The following is a 23,232-nucleotide window of genomic DNA, read 5'->3' on the forward strand; positions in this document are numbered from 1 at the left end:
GACGAGGGTCCGCTCCTCAGGCTGAGGTTGAGGGAAGCACGGCAGCAGCATGTGGGTGGGCACATCCCTCCCCATCCTACCCCCCAGCGTCTGAGGACCTCATCAGAGAAGCCAGGGTCGGATCCTGCACAGTCAAATCCTGGCTTTTGCGGTGGCAAGAGCATACGCCACAGAAATGTCAAGAGAGGCACGCAGCCACGCAAGTCCTGGTCGACTTTCTCCTCTAAGGCGGCCCTTCCTCTCGCTGAAACTGAGCCCCACACCTTTGACTCTGAGCAAAGTCACAACCCCATGCCCTGGCACTTAAGCCAGGCTGGGTGTTTCTGAAACGCCCTCTGCAGCTGCGGTAGGTTCTCTGCCTCTGTGCTTTGAGCAGCCTCCATATTGGAACTGCTCTTTTGATTTCAGAGATCTACAGAAACAAGGACTTACGGACCAGGAATGCTTCTGAGCTGGGGGGTCTTTACCTCTGGGTCCGTGCACTTGGGTGGGGTGAGTAGGAGGAATCACAGCCACTAAACTCGGCCTAAGACATCCATGTCATGCATGTAGAAAGAAGCCACAGCAGTACCAGTGGCACCCACGTGTGACCTTGACACCGAGACAGCAATCACAAGTTGGTGTCACATCATGTCTTACAGATAACTTTAAGAAACCATATATATTTTTTCCTGCCTTGAAATCTTACTAGCTCTTAATATTAATAGAGTAGTAGCACCACACTATACCACACATTTGACTTTAAAAATATTGTGACAACTGTATTGACAATATGGAAATAGTTATTTCAATGTATAATTTTATTCTTTGAATTCCTATCCTATTTATGCATTAAAAACATTATTTTGAAAAGGAAAGTTTAGGTAAGAAGTGAACTGTTTTAGACTCTGTGGAGAGAGAATCGTGGTTCAGACGAGGCAGTGGGCAGGGTGTGCACAAAGCCATCCTGAAGCAGATGCCCAGCCCTGGGGCTTGTCCAACACGCCCTGGTCAGGCCAGGCAATGACTTCATTCATGAAATCGGATCTCTGAATAAAGGCCCAAGGGATAGTGAGAAGTGCAGCTTTAATAATTCAGCCACTTCATCAAGGACATTGGTATCAGGTGACCCCAGGAGGGCCTGGCCCCAGAGACTGTCAACCAGGACCTCACAACAGCACACTTCTGTTCACGGCTCTTTATCTTGTCTCCTTGGAGATAAAAGTCCCTCTCACACACAGAGTTGCAGGCAGGAGGATTACTGATGCCCAGCGCTGACCCCCAGAGTAGCCACCTTAGCCACAATGGCTCTTCAACAGGGTAAAGCTAGGTTGGACTCTATACTAGAATATTTGGAAGTGCATTTAAGTGACAAAAATCAGAGCACTGTGGCCTGTTTGTTTTGAACGATTCCACTATTGCCTCACTAGCATGTATTTTCTATTTTCAGGCTGACCATGACACCGATCTCTCGAGAGTGGAATGAGTGTGTGTCCCTGTTTGCCCAGGGTGGGGTCAGGCCAGGTGGGGCCGGCCAGCAAGCAGGTGAGCGGTACACATACCTCCGTGTACTCCTTGTAGCTCCGGCTGATCTCCGACAGACTCTCCCGGGCGGCTCTGCTGGCGGGCGACACTGCGAAGGCCTGCTTCATTTTGCTGGCACCGTCCTGGAGACGTCGCTGGATGCAGTAGGCCTCGTAGAGCTCGTCCACCTGCAGAGTGCGAGCAGGAAGGCAGACACGTGAATCGCTGTCCGGCCTGGGAGAAGTCACACGGGTCACCAGGATGGGCCTAAGGTGCTCTGGGTTTCTGTTATTCCTTTCCACAGACACCAGTCACTTGTACTTCTACTGCTGTGATCTGTTTTCTGTCTCAAAACAGATTTCACTCTGATCCTGCCATCAAGTTACACAACCCTGCCTTTTGGGGTGGGCTCTCATGGTCTAGGGTGGACTCAGAGAGCTGGTCCACTGGGACAGGCAGCTCCGTCTGTGGAAGAGGTTTCAGCTTCAATCTGGGGTGAAAACTCTTGTATACAAACCTCCTACTTATCTGAAGGTGATCTTTACACATCAGCATTTTTTTGAAAAAAGTACTTCAGGCTATTTATTGATAACAAATTTATTTTGTGTGATGTCTTGGCTCAGTAATTAGAAAAAACATAAATTTATTAAGTGGTTTAAGATAAGAATTTAATTGTTAAAACTTGTTAAATAAAACCCATGAGAACTGGGAACTCTTGTATACAAATCACACCATAATTTTAAAAATACGAAAAAATGAAAATGAACACCCCCCTTCTACACTTCCTCGTAGTAATAGACCCTCCCTCTTAAATCAACTCATCACATTCACCAGACACACCTGACAATACCTCATACTTCAAAGGCAGTGATTCTCCATCAGCCTAGGGAGGCTTGACCCTGGGCATCTACTGGCACAGAGTGGACAGAGGCCAGGGGTGCAGCCACACAGCCCTTCTCACAGAGGACAGCCCTGGACAGATGTCGGAGTGCACCCGCGGGGCTGAGGCTGGAATGTGTCCTAGTTATTCCTGACAGTGTCTATAGTCCTGCACTGTCTTCAGTCACCAGCACCACCCAGCCACAGTCACTCCGGGTGTGGTCAGGCAGAGAACAGGACCACGGGGCCTGGGCAGAAACAAGGAAGCCTGCGCTCCCGGGAGGAATGGCCTACCTACGCCATTGGAATTTTCATTCCAGTACGAACTTTGTTTTCTCAAAGAGGTGGCTGATGCCCCAGATGAGAAGCTGAAATGGGACGGCAACTGTGCTTTACCCTGAAAGGCGACTGTGGGAAGGACCGCGTGTCAGCTCAAGGTCACTCTCTGTTGCTACTGAGTCCAAGGACTCATTCATCTGTGCTGGAGGAACTCCTAGTCTCGGAATAGACTCCAGTTGGGCTGGGGATCTAGCTCAGTTGGTAAAGTGCTTGCCTCACGTGCACAAAGCCCTGGGTTCAATCCCCAGAACGACACGCCCAAAAGAAGAAATGGCAGCAGTCTTCAGTCTTCCAGGCCGGTGGACTCATCTCCGACCAGAGGGAACTGCTCAGATCTCTTGGTGGGTGATGCACACAGAGCATGGTTACTGTGCTTTAAATCTAAGCTAAGGCTTTCCTGCTGAGACACCCCAGCCCCATTCTGGTTCAGGAGGTTGGGGCTGGGCCAGCAATCTGATAGGTTACATGAACACCATGGACTGTTCTGATGCTGGAGATCCCCAGACAACTTCTAAAAATGGTGTGTGGGTACCTCTTCTGATGTAGCCCGGCAGGTCCCTTCTCATGGATGCCATTGTTTTATTTATTGAGTTTGGCAGAAATAAAAGCAACTTCAGATTTTCCTAGGCTATAAGTAGCTTTCAAAGTGGCAAAAGTACTTTATAAAGGCAGTAATACGTACATAAACATCATATTCAGGTTTCAAGACAAAAAGATCCCGAGGATCAGCTAGACTGGATACGGGTCCTTCCCCAGCCCCATTTCACTGGGAGGAAAGGCAAGGTCCACACAGCAACAGTGTGAGTGGGAAGGGCCAGAGTCCAAGGCTCTGACTTCTAGTAGGGAGATGTGCTGAGACCCTCCAGGCCTTGCACTGGTAGGAGAGGCTGATGAGCGTGGGTGGAAATGGAAATTGCTGGCGGCTTGATATGTCCCCAAAGGGGAAGCTCCTCACTGGCACTGATAATTCCCCAGCGCGTCCAGAACACAGGGTGATCGTCCTGTCCATCACACTAGACCCGGTGCACCACCAGAGAAGTATTTATGGGGTTCAGGGCCGGATGTCAGGGCATAGACAGCTGTCTTTACATAACTGAAAGGTCTTCAGGAAGGAGATCACGGGATGCCAAGCTGTATGTGGGACCAGAGGGCAAAGTTTTTGCTGGGGCCCGTTTGGGCCACTCTCATCTCAAGGCACACCACCCGGAGCCCACAAGTCCTCCACCAGCCTTGGTTGCCACACAGGAAGCAGGCCTTCAGGAGAGACCAGGATAGCAGCAGAGCCAAACTGTGCTGGGCTGTCACGCTCTGGGCTCCTATTTCCCCTCCCTGTCTGCTGGGAGTCAATTGGGTAAGAAATTCTCCTTGGACTAGATGTTACACTCAGGCCAAAGGTGTATTGATCAGTAACCGAGAGCTGAAAACCAGGAGCAAAGACAAGAGGAACTTCAATTACCTTACTAATGTGAAACTCCAGGCGTCTCATGTATCTCTCGATCGTTTTAATTTGCTGGAATTAAAAGAAGTTTGAAAAAGTACAGTCAATCACAATTCAATTGATTTAGGTTTGTGTGAATATTTCTTTTTGTTATCTTATGAAGAAAAAAAAAAAAAAAACAGTCGATGGTAAACATTTCCCCTCTCCTATTTTAGTTGCTATTTAGAGATGCTTTAATATCAATTTGAAAAATATTTTTCAAAATATCAAATGTTGTAAGATGGAGTTGGGTTAATTATTGTGACCCTTGTGTTTAATGTCAGGGAGGGCAAACCATGGACAGTATTGGATTTCTGGCAGAACAGTGTCAAGTTGGACTATATTCAAATATTCTCATAATGTATTCTCTGTGTTCCACACTGGGATTTTCCCCTTCATAGTTTAGCATCTAGGAAGTTGGGAAGCACTTCATGATTTCCACTGGCCGATGCAGGCCACTGCCTGTGTGTGCTCACAGATAATCAGCGCTACGTGTGTCACCTCTGAGTTGTAGATGTTATTGTTTTCCTACGCATTGAATTTAATTGTCCTTAAATATCTTCAGAAAGAATTTGCTGTGATTCAGCATAGAAATAAAATTATTGTGTACACAGAAAGGTGTGGCCAGAGAGCAATTCCATATATAGCTTAAAGGAAAGAAAGTAAGAAATTCATGTCTAAATAGCCATAAAAAAGAGTTCTGACAGTTAGGACAAGACACAGATTTTAAGTGAAAAGAAAGAACTGTCTAAGTTTAACTGAGTCATTCATTTTTATTTTCTTAGTGGCACATAAATTAATGTTGCATTTTTTAATCAAAGAAGTCTGAGATATGATCAAGTATGATAGATAATATTTAAAGATGGTTCAGCTGAGGAGCTCCAAACACTTCAGAAGTCCTCAAACTTATCCAAAAAGTGGGAGACCCTACCATCCAGCAGCATTTCTATGGAAATGACCTTGAACACTTCGTTGAATCTGCAGATCACGGTGTTTATTTATTACCCTCATTAGACAAAAGCATGAATTTTTCCAAGATTAGAAAGATCCTTGGTTCTGTAAGATTCTACAGCTCTTGGAGTCTCTCGCATGAATATCTAGTCAAGGACTCAGTTTTATCTTTCAAAAACACCCCAACACAGAATAACTTACCTTGTCTAAGTCATACAGCACACCCTAAAATACAAACAAACAAAGAGTATGTGGATTAAAATATATCTTCCTCAAAAATGTTACCAACACTAATACAATAGTTTCACCTGCATTTTCACATTATCTGTGAAATACAATGATCAGTCCTGCAAAATTTTACTGAAATTTTGACATTAGCTTTAAAAGAGTTAAAAATCCAATTATTTTAAATGTTGGTAAGAGTACTTTAAAGAGTGGATATTTATGTGCCCTCTGTGTTCCCCAAACTGCATCCAGTTCTCTCTGTCCACTGGGGGATTTAGGGTTTTCTTTTGCCTTCAGCATTCCTCTCCCAAGCATTGAGGATATGTGAATTCATGTCCCTTTTTAAAGTTTTTAAAAATGAATGATGTTAGGCTGGGGTGCAGTTCAGTGGTACAGCACTTGCCTAACATGTGGGAGCCCTGGGTTTCATCCCCAACACCACAAAAACATTAACAAGAGTAAAAAGTGATGTTAACATGAAATGTAGCAGTGGTATACATGTTGGAAAGATACTTGCCTTGCTGTTTGGACAAATCAAACTGGTACTTAAGAAGCATTCCTGAGGGTGGAGATAATGCTTTTCACTAATTGTTTTTCACGAAAGCTCATTTCCTGTGAGCTCACAACATCACAGTATAATTGGTGCTCCAGCCCTAGGTCCTCCAGCTGAAGGCTTTTTATGGCACCTGAGGTCCTGGCAGAAGCCCCTCCTCCCATTCACCACTGTTCCCTAGGAGGATCATTGGCCGCCATCTTGGATACTCCAGGGCATCCACAAGGGGTGAAGGTCATCCTATGGGGAGTCCCACATTTGAGGTGATTTATGCAACACTAGTAGAAAATAAAACCACTTAATCTTGGTAAAGCCTTTGACCTGGGAGCCTTTGAAAAGGACAATCAACATTTTAGCCCCTCTCCTAAAAAGGTGAAGGACAAAAGTCTTTCCATGTCTAAGCCGCACCTCCGAGGTACCCGTGGTCTTTTCTCAGGTTCTCTGATGCCTTCAAACATTAAGGTATAACAGCGTTTAGCAGTGGACAGAATCTTTTACAATAGTGCAGGCATTAGGAATCCCTCTCCAAGCAGACACGCGCTCACAGATTCACTGGGATTCAGGAAGTTCCAGCTCGGGGTTCAGTGGACCAGCCTGCGGACTCCTCTGACTTCTCAACCCAGTCACCCCCTGGAGACTCACTCCTTCCCTGTCACCACTGAGCCATTTTTTCTTTTTAATTGGAGATAAATTCCTGAATTATGAATGTGCTAACACTGTGCCAGGAAAACTCCAATTTTTTCTTTTCCTTATAGTATTTGGGAGATGGAGGGATTTTGGCAATTTCTCCTAAACGGTGTTCCTTGTTACCAACATGCTAGGAAAATACTGAGAAGTGTTAAAAATAGATCATGAAGAAGAAAGTCCTCGTCTTCCTTTTGAGACACACAGGACAATGCAGATGGCACTTTGCCCCCTGGATCTGGTGTTTTTCAATGCTCCTCCCTCCCTATCCAGGACGAAGAAGCCAAACCAGAACCCCATGGTGGTAACTTCCACAGGACTGGGTGCACCTACCAGGCGCGAGTTTCTCTTCATGTCTCTTAGCTGAGTCGTTAGCTTGTCCAGCTCTGTTTGGTGAACATCCAGGTATTCACTGCAAAGACAAGACATCACCGTGAACTGTCACTGGTGGATGACCGCTGTGGCCGCTGACCTTTTCCTGCTGCCTGGAGGTCAAGAACCTGAACTTTGGCTGGGGCGTGGCTCAGTGGTGAGTGCTGGCCTAGCATGCATCAGGCCCTGGGTTCCATCTGCAGCACTGGGGAAAAATCCATCTGGACATGGTGGGTCAGGGGGCGCCGTACTTTCCTAGTCTTTATAAAGCTTTAGCAATTGTATCCCATACTGTCCAGATTATCAGAAAGGAAGGCCCCTGCGTGTCCGAAAGTCCAGAAATGAAAAACCCCTAGGGAGGGAAGGGGAAGACTCCCGGGGAATGGGTCCGGATTCTCAGAATTTCGTTGTTAAACACAACGCTGACTTGAATGCCTCATCACAGGCCTGAAAGGTCTCACTCTGGGCCAAGAGTCCCTGCAATGTGCTCCGGGACGTTGGAAGACCCCTCTGCCACGTCTCTAGAGTGGATAAGCCTGAGCGCCATGGTTGAGTGGAAACCAACACTAACTGGGGCTATCTCTGATGGACGACCGCTCCAGGTCTCCTTCGGCGTGGAGGAGGTGAGCTGCAACAGGCTTCACATCCTCGGGACTCATTCTAGCTCCCCTTTATTCTTTAGAGTGAAGAATAAAACACCTATTACACATAGAGCCTTCCGGAAGTGACCTCATAGGCTAGCTTTCCTCCCGTCATCTTAGAAGGGAAAGTGCCTGACCAGGACCTGTCTCTTACCTGAGTCCCTTTTTCAGGGCCCTGTAGACCTCTTCCACCCTTGTAGGCTGGGGCTCTTTGGGAGGATTGTTGTTTTTGTGTCCTAAATTGTGCATTTTCTTCAACTTGGTCTGGGGTTTCTTGAGAGCTGAGGAATTTTCAATGAAGGAGTTACACCTAGGGAAAGAAAAGAAAAGACATTGAGACCCTCGGCCGTCCAAAAGGATTTGATAAAGTTTTTCCATTCGCCTAGGCTTCAGGTGATTGTCATTTGGAGAAGGCAGCTGCTCTTGGTTAGGGGCAGATCTGAGCCTCCTGCATCTATTTCTTGGTATTCAATTGGTTGATCGCAGAAATCTGGAAGTTTGGGGCAAGGCCAAGCTTCCTTGAGGTCACCTGCGTTCTGAGCAGTGCACTGCTTCAGCAGACCCTCAGGGAGCCTGGGAGAGTGGGTGCAGTGGGAAGGATGAACAGGCAGAAGGTACACTCGTGGCACCAGGTCAGACAGCCTCTGCTAAGTGTGGCTGGGACGTGAATGAAACCCTGTGGATGCAAAGCTGTAAGCCTGACAAGCAGCTAATCCCATGTGGCTTGAAAGAAAAGCACACACAGCCGTACTGATAGCCTTCTTTAAAGGGCTATTTGTTTTTAAATTATATAGCTATAATCATAAAAAGTCAGCAGCTCTATTAACAGACATGGAGTATACAGTGGCAAGACAGAGTCCTGGTGACTCCGACCCACGCTAGGGGTGATCAGGAGACCAATGCCCTGCACTCACTCATCTGCTCCAGGGGGAGAGACAGGAGACTGGAGTCCCCTGCCCCTAGGCTATTACACTCTTCTGCCACCACTGTCCCAGGCCACCCACATAGGCCCTCAGAGGGGGACTTTATGACATCAGAAGCACTGAGGTCAAACGTGATCACCCGCTGCCTCTTTGCTACCTGGGCTTTCTGAATCTGTGGCTGAAAGCTCAGTCCTTCCTTGTCCTGGATGCGAATCCAAAACAAGAACACGGGTTTGAGAAGAAGGGAAATGACTGTTACTGCTTTGCTAGCAAAAGAGAAACACAGGGGACTCCTGTCCCAAAGGCCGTGACTCTGCCCATCAGCAGGAACAGGGGGCTTTTATAGAGATGAGTCAGGGAAAAACGAGATCAGGGAGGAGAGATCAGGGAGGAGAAGATCAGGGAGGAGAGGATCAGGGAGGAGAAGATCAGGGAGGAGAGGATCAGGGAGGAGAGGATCAGGGAGGAGAAGATCAGGGAGGAGAGGATCAGGGAGGAGAAGATCAGGGAGGAGAAGATCAGGGAGGAGAGGATCAGGGAGGAGAGGATCAGGGAGGAGAAGATCAGGGAGGAGAAGATCAGGGAGGAGAAGGCTGTGAAAAAGGAAAAAACATGTACATTTCAAAGCCACAAGGATATAGTCAAAGCATCAAGTGACTCCTGTTCCAGTTTCAGATGGTCCAGGGAGACCAGGAGACGATTTTCACAGACTCTGACTGAGTGGCATCTGCTCCCTAGCATCGAGCTGCGAGTCTTCATCTTTATTCACTGCATAACTTCATTCCAAACCTAGTCTCTGAAATCTGAATGTAATGGAAAATGTGCTTCACAGGGGATGGGGAGGGGTGGGGTGCGGAGAGGTCTAGACACGGGCCACCAGCTTGTCCTACATCCTCGGTCCTCCGTGCAGGAGGAATTCCAAAGGATAGGAAAAAATCAGTGGCACTTCATTTGGGGTACCTTATCTTTTCTGTGGAAAAAAGATTAAACTAGTGTGTGTGTGTGTGTGTGTGTGTGTGTCTTGCAGAGGCTGCCTGCACAGGCCCACAAGTCAGCAAGCCCCCTCCCCAGGGAAAACCAATCTGCACTTGCCTGGATCGTCTTTCTTGAAGGCCACTGAACCCCGCGAAGGACTGGCTTCTAATGATCCCATTGGGCCCTCCCGGTGAGAAGGACTGGGATCCTACCAACATGATTTCTGGGAGTCTGGTTGGCAGTCCTGTAAGAAAGACAGAAAACACACCAGGCTTATCAGTCAGGTGAAGTGAGTCCAGAGGTCGATGTCACTAGGGTTCCGAGACATTGGTGTGATTTTTTCCTGTAGTTTTTTTTTTTTTTAGCCAAAGTGTATAGCTGTCAGGCTTAAAAAAAAAGTAGCTACCCACCTACTTAGACCATAATCAATATAAATTACATGAAGTTATCCATAACTTTAGGTTTCTTCAGCAGTTCTTCTCTTACAAGGGCCAATCACACCTTCCCAAATATAAGAACTTCAGCAACACTCAGCCTCCAACCAACAGCGAGAACACACAAATGAGCCGCCTGGAAGCCTGGGCTAGGTCCTCTGAAGGCCTGCTCGGCCTGCAGGTGGAATTCCACACTCAGAGGTCACCAGGCTAAACGCAAGGCTCCTTCGGAGAGGAACTGCTGCAGCTGCTGTCCTGTGCACCCTGAGGATGCCTGAAAGGCAGGACTCTGAGGCTGCCGTGGAGGTGCCAAATGAGAAGGTGGAAGGAGGTGCTCACTCACAAAGGAAGCCACAATCCAGGTTAGCTCAGCGGCCTGAGGAGCAGCAGCGGGAGGGGACCAGAGAAGCCTGCAGCCCCGCCCCAGCCTCCAGCAGGGCTTCCCTGAGGACACCCACGGCCACAGACCAAGGTGTCCACCGCCCACAGCTGGACAGAGGCCCAAGGTGGGTCTCCATAGACTGCCCTAGAACGTGAGGTGGTGCTGTCCTTTGCAGGTGAGCAGAGTCACGTACCATGGTCTCACCCTGTGACTTCAGTCCAGAGAGGCTTCAGCTAGCAGGGAAAAGGTGAGACTGTCCAGACTGAAGCCTTCCCCAGGGGACAGACACCAAATCATGTCTGAGTAGCACCAACAATTTCCCCCTTAAAGACCCAATGAGAAGGGAAGAAAAGCTAAACAACAACAAAAAAATTCATGAACCCTAATAGTAACTGCCCCTCCCCTCCGCCCCGTGCTGCTGGTTTTAAATCCCGTTCCTCCCTCCTCCCTCCCGGAAGAAAGCAGCTCTGGGATTTGTGCACATTCCTGCAGCAATGGGTCTGGAAGTGGCCAATAGGCTCCCTCTTTGACCCTGTGGGAGAATATCCTCAGGCCAGCTGAGCAGGGAGGCTGAGTTTGGGGCTTTCTTTTAGAATTTTAAAGGCAATGAAATGAAACTGAACCCCTTTCTCTCGCCATGCACAAAAGTTAACTCAAAGTGGATCAAGGAGCTTGATATCAAATCAGAGACACGCCGTCTGATAGAAGAAAAAGTTGGCTACGATCTACATACTGTGGGGTCGGGCTCCAAATTCCTCAATAGGACACCCATAGCACAAAAGTTAATAACTAGAATCAACAAATGGGACTTACTCAAACTAAAAAGTTTTTTCTCAGCAAAAGAAACAATAAGAGAGGTAAACAGGGAGCCTACATCCTGGGAACAAATCTTTACTCCTCACACTTCAGATAGAGCCCTAATATCCAGAGTATACAAAGAACTCCAAAAATTAGACAATAAGAGAACAAACAACCCAATCAACAAATGGGCCAAGGACCTGAACAGACACTTCTCAGAGGAGGACATACAATCAATCAACAAGTACATGAAAAAATGCTCACCATCTCTAGCAGTCAGAGAAAGGCAAATCAAAACCACCCTAAGATACCATCTCACTCCAGTTAGATTGGCAGCCATTATGAAGTCCAACAACAACAAGTGCTGGTGAGGATGTGGGGAAAAGGGTACACTTGTACATTGCTGGTGGGACTGCAAATTGGTGCAGCCAATTTGGAAAGCAGTATGGAGATTTCTTGGAAAGCTGGGAATGGAGCCACCATTTGACCCAGCTATTCCCCTTCTCGGTCTATTCCCTAAAGACCTAAAAAGAGCATGCTACAGGGACACTGCTACATCGATGTTCATAGCAGCACAATTCACAATAGCAAGACTGTGGAACCAACCTGGATGCCCTTCAATAGATGAATGGATAAAAAAAATGTGGCATTTATACACAATGGAGTATTACTCTGCTTTAAAAAATGACAAAATCATAGAATTTACAGGGAAATGGATGGCATTAGAGCAGATTATGCTAAGTGAAGCTAGCCAATCCCTAAAAAACAAATGCCAAATGTCTTCTTTGATATAAGGAGAGTAACTAAGAACAGAGTAGGGTCGAAGAGCATGAGAAGAAGATTAACATTAAACAGGGATGAGAGGTGGGAGGGAAAGGGAGAGAGAAGGGAAATTGCATGGAAATGGAAGGAGACCCTCAGAGTTATACAAAAGTACATACAAGAGGAAGTGAGGGGAAAGGGAAAAATAATACAAGGGGGACAAATGAATGTCAGTAGAGGGGGTAGAGAGAGAAGAGAAGAGGGGAGGGGAGGGGAGGGGGGGGATAGTAGAGGATAGGAAAGGCAGCAGAACACAACAGACACTAGTATGGCAATATGTAAATCAATGGATGTGTAACTGATGTGATTCTGCAATCTGTATATGGGGTAAAAATGGGAGCTCATAACCCACTTGAATCAAAGTGTGAAATATGATATATCAAGAACTATGTAATGTTTTGAACAACCAACAATAAAAAATTAAAAATAAAATAAAATAAAGGCAATGAAGTTGAAGTATGTAAGAGGTCAACAGCAACAGGTAATGCACACGTGGTTTAGGCAAAAGCAGGTGCAGAAAGCTCCCTCAGTTACTCCCCGAGCTGGAGGGCACGAAAATAGCCGGAATTCCTTCAATTCCTCCAGGAGACAGGCAGCAGGTGCTCTCTGCTGGTGACAGGGGTCTGCATTTCATTAAGGTGCCTTCCGGGTACAGCCGAGCATCAAGAAAGACTGTGGCTTGGGTTCCTTTTTGTATTCAATACTTTTTTTTTGTTGTGCTGAGGATCAAACCCAGGGCCTTGGGTGTGCTAGGCAAGTGCTCTACCCCTGAGCTGCAACCTCGGCTGTGTCCTCAATAATTTGATACCTATACTGAAGTCTTCATTTGGTAAACTGTATTAGTATTGTAAATTATTGTCCCAATATGTCTATGTATCATGAATATTCTATGATTACAGAAAAAAGAGTATTTAAATATTTAACTGTGTCTTCTTATACTTCCTGAAATTATACTTCTTTTTTTTTTTTTTTTCGTGGTGCTGGGGATTGAACCCAGGGCCTGTGTATGTGAGGCAAGCACTCTACCCACTGAGTTACATCCCCAGCCCCTGAAATTATATTTCTTAAGCCAAAATTATATATTTTTTCTTATCCATTGGATCCCAGTAGTTTACTATGAAACCCCCAGGCATTCTGCTTTAATTAATACATGGTGTGAACTGGGGATGACTTTTAAAATGTCCCCAGGCGATTCTGATGTTCAGCAAAGTTGTGAAGCCACTGCTTTAGAAGGCTCAATTACACAAAAAGAAAAAAGTACAGAAAGCAAGAGGGAGAGGAAAAAGAAAAGACACCAAGTTTGTTGAAACTTTAAGACTTCTGGAAATAACAATCTTGTACAATCTATGAAACCCAACTTTTAAAAAATGGCATTCAGTCTTAAACCCTTCTCTGCCAGCTTTGAGCCTCTCATCAAATGAGAATAAAACACATGTCAGATGCTTCTCTTCTTCTCTTTCCATCACAGTAAGAAGGGCTCCCAAAGAATAAAAGAAATCCTTGTCCAGACCCTAGGCTGTGAGATGCGCTGGGGAGGGTCACTTCCCAGAAACTCTCCAGCACGTTTACCTGTGGGCAGGGGGCCACAGAGGACGTGGCCATGGTGAGCAGTTTGGTTATTGTTCTGCTTTGTCTTCGTGGTCTTAGAAATGATCAGTATCTAGTGGGAAAGAATTTGGCCAAGAGCTGCTCAGGCTGAGACCTCTGTCCCACCAACAGTGTCCCCAAAGATGGACACAACTGCCTGAGGGGGTGTCAGGTGAGAGTCCACAAGATCCAGAGCCCTGGCTCCTGAGCAGCTGTTCTTTTCCACGTCCCTCCTTCCCCTGCCCTCCCCCAGCGGCAAGCTCTGCGTTCATTTTTCCTGTCTTCCAGACACCCCACTCCTGGTACCCTAAGTCCTCAGGCCGTCTGACCTCCCAGGAACTCCCACAGCCTGTTCTCTCCCAGCTCCCAGCAAAATCACCCTAGCTACGGTAAGGATTTGATTTGATCATCCACGGCCGGGGTAATCTGCATTTTAATACCAGGTGCACCAACCTTCCCAAAACCTTAACCAAAAGATGGGACGAGCAGAAGGCAGTGTCTGCTGGGAGGGTGTAAAGGAGGAATGAAGTTCTGGAGGACAATATGGCATTATCTATTAAACAAGTAAAACACACTTCTTTCGTATCTCCTCTAAAGAAAAGTCCAACTGCACAAGAGGAATACACAGGGATGCTCATTACAGGCAATGTTTGGAATACTAGGAAAATGGGGGGTGAGGCTGGGGCTGTGGTGCACACCTGTAATCCCAGGGGTGCGGGAGGCTGAGGCAGGAGGATCACAAGTCCAAGGCCAGCCTCAGCAATTTAGCAAGGCCCTAAGTGACTGAGTGAGACCGTGTCTCAAAATAAAATAAAAAGTGCTGGGGAAATGACTCAGTGGTTAAGTTCCCCTGTGTTCAATCCCTGGTGCAAAACAAAACAAAACAAAACCCAATAATTACAGGAACGGAAGGATGGGATAATACGTAGCATTTAAAAAAAAAATATGTCCGCGTAGAAGACGCCGAGGACAAACTGCGGAACACAACAGTAGGATAGCTGGAGTGTAAACACAAAGCTAAACCAAACAATGCATATTCATAGCAAAGTTCTGAAAGTACACAGGCAGATGATCTATGGAGAAGTAAGATTGAGTGGTAGTCAGCAACGTTTTAATATTTTATGCATTCTATTAATTCTGACAGAGCAAATGTATTCATGGGTTATTCATAGATGCAAAATTCCTTTTGTAAAAAATTGCGGCCACTTGGAGCTGGGAGTGTAGAGGAGAGAGCTCACGTACAAGATCATTGTGCTGCCAGCAATTATATTTATATAGATGTTTATAAGTCTTGCAGGGGAGAAATATGATTTTCAAGAAATAATATATCAGGTTTCATAAAGTTGGATTACATTATAATAATTCAGGTTCCTCCAGGAAGTCTTTGGGTTCTGAGTTATATAACAACTTCATTATTTTAATTTGTAAAATTTTAGCGACTACACCTAATACATATTGCTGAGATCACCAAATACTGCAGCCAATAACAAGAAACTGTATGTAAAACAGCTCATCTTGGGTGGCTGCTACTAAGAACTGTCAGGCTGTGAAAAATATTTCCAGTCTATAGCTGTTGACTTCTTTCCTGGTCTTTCTGAAAGTTCCTGCAAAACATTCTATTTTCTGTTTTGTTTTGTTTTCAATCCCCATACTGGGGAGTGGACCCAGGAGTACATCCCAGCCCTTTTTATTTTTTTATTTTGAGACAGGGTCTCACTAAGTGGCTTTGAACTTGTAACTCAGACTCACTTTGAACTTGGGATCCTCCTGCCTCAGCCTCCCGAGCAGCTGGGATCACCGGCAAGAGCCACCGCTCCTGACCAGAACATTCCCTTCTGTGTGTTAGAACCCAGCAAGTATTTCAACCTCAGGCAAATGATTTGCTCCTCACTTGGCTCCTCTGTCACACCAGGCAGCTGCCCGCCGCCTGTCATTTCCACACCCAAGAGTAACAACATGATGTTTCTGCAAAGAGTCCCTATCACCTTGGTTGGTGGCGCACGCCTGTGATCCAGCAGCTGGAAAAGAAAGCCTGGGTCGGGAGGATGGCAAGTTTGAGGGCAGACTGGGCAGCTGAGTGAGACCCTGTCTCTGAATAAAATAAAAAGGGGCTGAGGGCACAGCCTAGTGGTAGAGCAGCCCTGGTTTCAATCCCTGTAATGCAAATAAATAAGAAAATAAATAGTTGGGGGGAAAAAAATGCTACCATTCTGAGCTGAGCCTCAGAAACAGAAGCCTGAAAGCCACAGCTGTTTGTCCTCTTGATTCCGTGAAACCACAGCCTCTTTCCTAGCTGCGCAGTGCCAAGTTCCAACCACACACGCGCTAGGGCCTTTGAAATTAAAACGAGAAGCAGGCTTTACATGTTATAAACAGCACTACTTGGGGATGCAGAGAGCCACAGGCTGACCTAAAACCTGTCTGTCCAAAAAGAAGGGGGCTCATCCACCCAGCAGGCAGCTGTGGGCAAGGGGCCTGGGCCTGGAGATGGCAGGCAGGAGAGATCAGGGTCAGGAGATCCCACCTCCTCCCACCAGGTCTCAAGCTGTGACTGGACCTGAAGTAACAGGTAGAACATGACTGTGATCCAGAGCGGGTCACTGCCAGCCACCTGGAGAACCCAGGCATAACCCGACTTTGAAGAATAATTGATAGGACTCCACCCAGGAGGGGGCTGCTCTGGACGGGCCAGGGTGGAATCCACACAGCAGTCTGGATGGCAGGCCCCCGAGGGAACAAAGTGGAGATGGGGTGGCAGAATGTCTGGAGAGCCCAGTTCAGGTGGCAGCTCTGCGCCCCCCCCCCCCCCCCCCCGCCCCAGGGTTTTGCAAGCTGGCACTGGGGTTTATGAGACGCCCCTGTGGTCAGGATTAGCTTGGGTGGCAAGGCTCTCTCTCTGGATTTCAACAATTCCACCGTGGGATTCACGGGCTTGGTAGGCTAAGGTCAGGGTCCTGATGCCAGCACCTGGCTGGCCTTCAGCACTGCCAGGCTCGAAGCTCCAAACCGACTGGCTCAAAGTGGAAGAGCCGGAAGCAGCCATAACCCACAGAGTGACTGGAGGCAGACCTGCCGGTTAGAAAGACGCTCACACTGATGGTAGAGTGAAGAGGCTCGTGGAAGGAAGCAGGAATCGTTGGGCTGTTTTTAGTTGCCATATGCATAAGCATAGAGTCATTCTCCTCTATCAGGAAAATAGAGACAGTAAAAGAAGGCAGGGTGGAGGGGCGGGAAGACCCAGTCCTTTCAACCCCCCAAAGAACCTCCCCAGGACTGTGGTGGGCTTGATGTCTTCAACTCTTCCCTTTCCATGTAAAGACAATTATGAGCTTTCTGCATGCTAGATTTTGTATCCTGCTTTGTCCATTAGACTATTTTTTAGAGTGATGCAAAAGAGTCCATACATTAGACTTTTTTCTAAACCATTTTTAAAAGGATACTTAGGTCAAGTCCATATTCTGTGTTCCCTTTTAGTTAAAGAAAGAAAGAAAAAAAAGGAAGAAAGAAAGGAAGGAAGGAAGGAAGACCAAACAGTCTATAGTACATATTTTTTTTTAAATTTATTTCTGATGTCAAGATATAGTAGATTTGGGGAATTAATCTAATGAAGGATATGAAGGACCTCTGCAACGAAAGCTAAAGAACAGTAAAGAAAGAAACTGAAGATCTTAGAAGAGGGAAAGGCTGTCCAGTTCTAGGTCAGGCAGAGTTAATATTGTCAAAATGGCCATGCTAGTAAAAGTGCCATAGAGACTCAAGGCAATTCCCGTCAAAATTCCAAAGATATGCTCCACAGAACTAGAAAATCACTTCTAAAATTCATTAGGAAAAACAGAGACCCAGAATAGCCCAAGCAATCCTGAGCACGAAGAACAAAGCTGGGGCATCTCAATTCCTCAAATCATATTAGAGAGTCACAGCAACCAAACAGCATGGTATTGACATCCAAGCAGACAAAAAGACCAAGGGAACAGAGCAGAAGACCCAGAGACCAACCCATATAGACACAGAGGTGCCCAAAACATGCTGGAGAAAAGACAGTCTTTTCAACAAGTGGTGCTGAGAAAACTGGGAATCCAATGTGGACGGCTGGACCTCCGTCTCTCACCCTGCACAAAGTCAACTAAAAGCAGATCAAAGACCTACGAGTTAGACCAGAGACTCTGCACCTGCTAGAGGAAAACGAAGTCCCAATACCCCACCATGTCATCACAGGGACCAACTTCCTTAACAAGACTCCTGCACTGCAAGAAATAAAACTGAAAAATCAATAAGTGGAAGACCATTAAACTGAAAAGCTTCTGTACACCAAATGAAACAATTGAGAGAGTGAAGAGAGGGGCTGGGCTGTGGCTCAGCGGTAGAGAGCTCGCCCAGCACGTGCGAGGCCCTGGGTTCCATCCTCAGCACCACATAAAAATAAATAACTAAAATAAAGGTATTCTGCCCAACTACAACTACAAAATGAAAAAATAAATATTAAAAAAAAGAGTGTGAAGAGAGAGCCCTGAGAATGGGAGAAGATCTTTGCCCCTGCTCCTCAGGTAGGGCATTAATATCCAGAATAGATAGAGAACTCAAAGAACTCAACACCAGAAAACAAAAAACCAACCAGACAATAAATGGCAAAACAACTAAACAGATACTTCTCAAAAGAAGAAATCCAAATGGCCAAAAATATATGAAACATCTCTAGCAATTAGGAAAATGCACATCAAAACTACACTGAGATTTCAATTCACTCCAGTCGTAATGGCAATTATCAAGAATACAGATAATAATAGATGTTCGTGAGGGTGTGGGGGGAAAAGGCACACTCATACATTGCTGGTGGGAATGCAAATTAGTGAAACCACTCTAAAAAGCAGTGTAGATATTCCTCAAAAAACTAGGAATGGAACCACCATTTGACTCAGCTATCCCACTCCTCAGTTTATACCCAAAAGATTTAAAATCAGCACACTACAGTGATGCAGCCACATCGATGTACATAGCAGCACGATTTATAATAGCCAAGGTATGGAAACAACCCAGGTGCCCTTCAAGAGATGTATAGATAAAGAAAACGTAGTATATATACACAATGGCATATTACTCAGCCATAAAGAAGAATGAAATGATCTCATTTACTGGTAAGTGGATGGAAGTGGAGAAGATCATGCTAAGTGAAATAAGCCAGACCCAGAAAGTCAAAGATTGAATGTTTTCTCTAATATGTGGAAGCTGGTCTAAAATAAGGGGCAAGAAGGGGTGGGGGGCGGAGAGAGAGAAAAGAAACAGGGAGGAGGGAATTCCATCAAAATAAAAGATTGGGGCAGTAGAAGAAGGGGATGGTGCAGGGAGAGGGATGGGATAAGGGAAGCTGGAATGTATCTGAACTAACTTTCCAATGTCACGTAGGAATAGACCACAGCACATGCACAGAAGCCACCCAAGGACACCGACTTTCACAAATGTAAATAAGTAGAGGAAAGGGAACAGGAGGAGGGAGGAAGGGAGGGGAGGAGGAGGGAGGAAGGGAGGGGAGGAGGAGGAATGAGGAAAGAAGAAAAATAAAAAAAGATAAAGCGGGTTTGGCCCAGGGCAAGCCTGCAAGGATAAGACCAGGGCTTCTCTCTGGGAAATAAGAGCATTTGTACCTACTGAGCCACAGGACATCAAATGCCATGAAATTAAAAACAAGAAACACTGAGCTATGATTGCTTTTATCTTCACGGTGTGTGTGTTTTTCGGGGCCTGTGCATGTGAGGCAAGCACTCTGTCAGCTGGGCCCTTTATGTTGTTTTACTTAACCAAGTCCTCTGATTAAGAACATAAACAGGAACTGGGAAGGGGCCTTGTGATGATGGAAAGGTCAGCGACATCTGATTTGAGTGACCTTAGTAAGGGTACTTTGGCCAAAGCATTTCCCATGGGGGCAGAATGTCCATTAGAAACCAAGCATTATCAGCGTGACCAAGGTGTTCCACCCCCCCCCCCAAGCCAGGCCCCATAGATGGTTTGTCGGGGTGGGGTGCTGTGCTGTAGAGAGTAAACAGCTTCAGCTGGGTCCCCATCCTAACCACCCAGGAGGCTGAGGCAGGAGGATCACAAGCGCCTGGCAGCCTGGGCAACTTGGCAAGACCTTATCTCAAAGCAAAATAAAAAGGGCTGGTTTGTAGCTCAGTGGTAAGTGTCCCTAGGTTCAATCCCCAGTATATATATATGTGTGTGTGTGTGTGTGTGTGTGTGTAAAAGGGCCAACTTGACCATCAGTCCACATGCCTGCTGTGGACAGGAGAGAGCAGGCAAGGGGAGAGAGGACTCTTGGGGTGTGACGAAAGTGCTCTAAGATTGCATGTGGGGACATCTGCACAACTGTATGACTTTCTTAACTTTATTAAACTGTCTATTTTATTAAATGGATACTTGAGTAGATTTTATGGCCTATGGGTTTTACATCCATAAGGCTATTTTTTTTTTTTTTTAATCACTATGGATTTCTAGAAAAGCCACAACTTCCTCTAAGAGGAAGTGCAGGAGTTGGAAGGAAAAGCTGAGGCAACCAGGATCCACCCGAGCTGGCCCTTTGTCCCACAAGGCCACCTCAGCTGCGGCAGGCAGGCCCACCGGGCTCTGAGTCATTTCTCCTGCCGACTTGGGGTCTTTCTCCTCCCTGGGTATGCTCCCCCACATCTTGGTCAAGAGCAGGAGTATAATTCAGTTGTCTGCAGAAAGCATGTGGGCCAGATGCAAATAGCCTGCTCTGCTAAATGATGACTTGCGATGAGTCCTAAAAATAGGTGTCCGCTTATTATACGGTCACAAGGTACCTATTACAGAACACTTGACTAATCTTTGAAAAAAAAGAGTAGATGTATTTAAGTCATTGCCTGTTTTTTATGTATGGCTGCTTTAAAATACATCAAGGCAATGGCAATATTTGCTTCTCAGTTGTCAGTACTGTTTGCTAACCCAACGATAAATATGCACATGAGACTTTGTGCTGATTGACGAAGATGAGTGTGGTGAATGGATGAGACGATTTACAGAACAGCTAGACACAGCCTGGGTCCTCAGCAAGGGGAAGGAAGAACGAGGCCAGGTTTTCCAACTGGCCTGTTAGGCAAGCACCACGCTCCCGGGCAGATTCTGTACCTGAAGGATAAAGGTGGTGATCTCTCCCCATGTAATGGGCGAGCATCGTAGGTTTCAACTGAGATCACAGTGTCATCCGATCTCAAAAGAGAAACTAACTTGCAGCTTCTCTGGAAATGGATATTCCTTCTTCCTTTTTTTGACAGCAGGGATTGAACCTGGGGGTGCTCAACCACTGACCCACATCCCCACCCCTTTTTTATTTTATTTTTTAATTTTGACACAGGGCCTTGCTAAGTTGCTGAGGGCCTCTCTAAGCAGCTGAGGCTGGCTTTAAACTTGAGATCCTCCTGCCTCAGCCTCCAGAGCTGCTGGGATTACAGGCATGCGCCACCCCGCCTGGCTCTTTCTGTGTTTTCTAAGAGCCATCGATGAACCTGTGATGCTTTAGCACATCTTATAAGTGTCAGGCTTCCAGGGTGCTCTGTGTTGGCCAACGTCCAGGAGCACCTGAGGCTGAGCTCTGCTTTAAAACCTTAATAAACAATTGGAGAAGGTAATACAACTGCACATCATGCTGGCACGGGACAATTTTGGTTATAAGAAATAGCAAGAGGTGAAGTTCTAGTAGCATCTGTCCCCACGTGCCCCGGAAAGCAGGGTGGCAGCAAGGTGGGCTCTGGGGAAGGACAGATCTGGGCCCGGTTCATCTCTGCAGTTCACGGCTGTTTTCTGCATGCTGTTCGACGTCTCTGAATTCTGTTTCCCTCATTTGGACAAGAAGATTTTATGAGGTCTTAGGAAGATAATATACACAGACCTGGTGTGTCGTAGGTGCTTAACAAAACTATTTGTTAACAGTAATTTAGAACAACAAGAAGTCCTCTCAAAAAATGAAAAATGTGGACAGGAATGGTCAGGATGTCTCCCAGAGAAGACAGAACTCCAGCCACCTGAGCGGAGTGGAGGGCCTGTGGGAGCCAGGGGGCTCACAGCAGCACGCTGGAGGTGGCAGTTTTTAGGAAACTAAACAACACCGACTGATAAGAAGCAAAAACATGAATACTTTGGAAGCCCAAATTAAAAGTCAATAAAAAAAATCTTGACTTTGAAATAGTTTGAAGCCTACAGGAAAATTGCAAGAAATGCACCCAAAGCCGTCATCTCCTTGCCCAGCCCATTGTTGGTTGACACCTGCCACGTCTCAGGGTTGTCCCTCTCCACAGACACACGTTTCCTGGGTGCTCTGGGAGTTTGCACATGCAGCGTTCTGCACCCCTCCCCACTGACAAATCTGAGAATGTGACGCAAATTTCCTCTTAACTAGCTCAACGTGCTTCCTAAGAACGTGGACATTCACTGACATAGGCACAGTCCAGTGACTGGTATCAGGACGTGTAACATGAAGTGATTCTACTATCCAACGGGCAGACCTTATCCAAATCCCAGCAATCACCCCAGTAATATTCTGCATAGTGTCTCCCCGACCCTGATGCCAGGAGCCAATCCAGGACTGCAGACTTCCTCCCTCCTCCTGTCTTTAGTCTCTAACCAGCGGCAGTTCCATGGCCACTCTTGGTCTTGGACATTGACATTTTAATAGAACGCAGGCCAGCTGTTTGTGGAGTGTTCCTTACTTAGGTTTGCCTGATGTTTTCTTGTGATAACATTCAGGTTAGGCCTGCTCAGCAGGGACACAAGCATCCTCCTGTGTGTAGGGCCCTGGCTCAGGGTGGCTGTTGTCCCAAACTGGAGATGTCAACTTGGATCCCTTGGTTAAGGGACTGTTGGCTGGTTTCTCTTCCGGTAAATCACTATTGTATTGATTTAGCCTTTGTCATTGATAAGTAGTTGGTAAGGAGGTACTTTGAGGCTTGAACCCAGGAGTTTCAGCATCCATTCATGATCCTTGTCTGAATCAGCTATCATGGTGATGGTGGCAAAATGGAGCTCTTTAAATGGTACTCCAGCATCCTTCTTAGGCTAGGAGCCTCCCCTGGGATTTTATCCATTCATTTGCTTATTTGCTCATTGTCAATATGGGCTCCTGGATTCTTGTTTAATTCCGCGGGTTATGACTGGTTACTGTCTTCGTAGGAAGCAGCTCCCTGTCTCTGGAAGCACTCTCTGAGCAGCACAGCCAGAGACTCATTTTGTGAACTCCGGCACTTGAGATTACCTATCAGTGGGCAGCCCGTGTTCAGGACTCTCTCGTATTATAATCAGCTTCCTGAGTGTCTCAGGAAGCTACACCCTTCTTACACTTTGCTGCTCAGTGCAGGGTAAGAGGAAAACAACCCTGGCTCTGGATCCAGGTGACCCAGGTCCCCCTCCAGCCACGTGTCCCCTCTAAGCTTCTATTTTTCTTTTCAATAAAATGAGTAATAATTTCCCAAGTCACCACAGTTATTTTGAGGATAAAATAAGGCAATGAGTAAAGATGTTGGTGTGGAGTAATTGGTCTTTTCTGGAACTGGAACTTGCATTTTCAGAGCTGTATGACTTTTAGCAGTTGAATGGGATGCGCTTATTATAGACCCTACACACGTCCCAGGTGAGAAAACACACAGAGATGCGGTGCAGCGACATTACTGCTCTCCCTTTTCTCAA

The 23,232-nt window shown here is 46.4% G+C and overlaps 1 protein-coding gene across 5 annotated transcripts in view; it reads right to left on the reverse strand.

Annotated features, from left to right (window-relative positions):
• The window catches only part of Ripor2 (RHO family interacting cell polarization regulator 2), a 176,685-nt gene that overhangs the window by 34,839 nt on the left and 118,614 nt on the right, over positions 1 to 23,232 (reverse strand). For all 5 annotated transcript variants that reach the window (XM_027948103.3, XM_027948104.2, XM_027948106.2 and 2 more), the window contains exons 2-7: positions 9,640 to 9,766; positions 7,779 to 7,934; positions 6,945 to 7,023; positions 5,351 to 5,374; positions 4,178 to 4,231; positions 1,542 to 1,691 (exon numbers count right to left, since the gene is read on the reverse strand). In XM_027948103.3, coding sequence (XP_027803904.2) covers positions 1,542 to 1,691; positions 4,178 to 4,231; positions 5,351 to 5,374; positions 6,945 to 7,023; positions 7,779 to 7,934; positions 9,640 to 9,766 — 590 coding nt within the window. The remainder of the gene's footprint in view (positions 1 to 1,541; positions 1,692 to 4,177; positions 4,232 to 5,350; positions 5,375 to 6,944; positions 7,024 to 7,778; positions 7,935 to 9,639; positions 9,767 to 23,232) is intronic.

The sequence above is a fragment of the Marmota flaviventris genome, chromosome 6, assembly GCF_047511675.1.
Source record: "Marmota flaviventris isolate mMarFla1 chromosome 6, mMarFla1.hap1, whole genome shotgun sequence".
In the NCBI taxonomy this organism is placed as follows: Eukaryota; Metazoa; Chordata; class Mammalia; order Rodentia; family Sciuridae; genus Marmota; species Marmota flaviventris.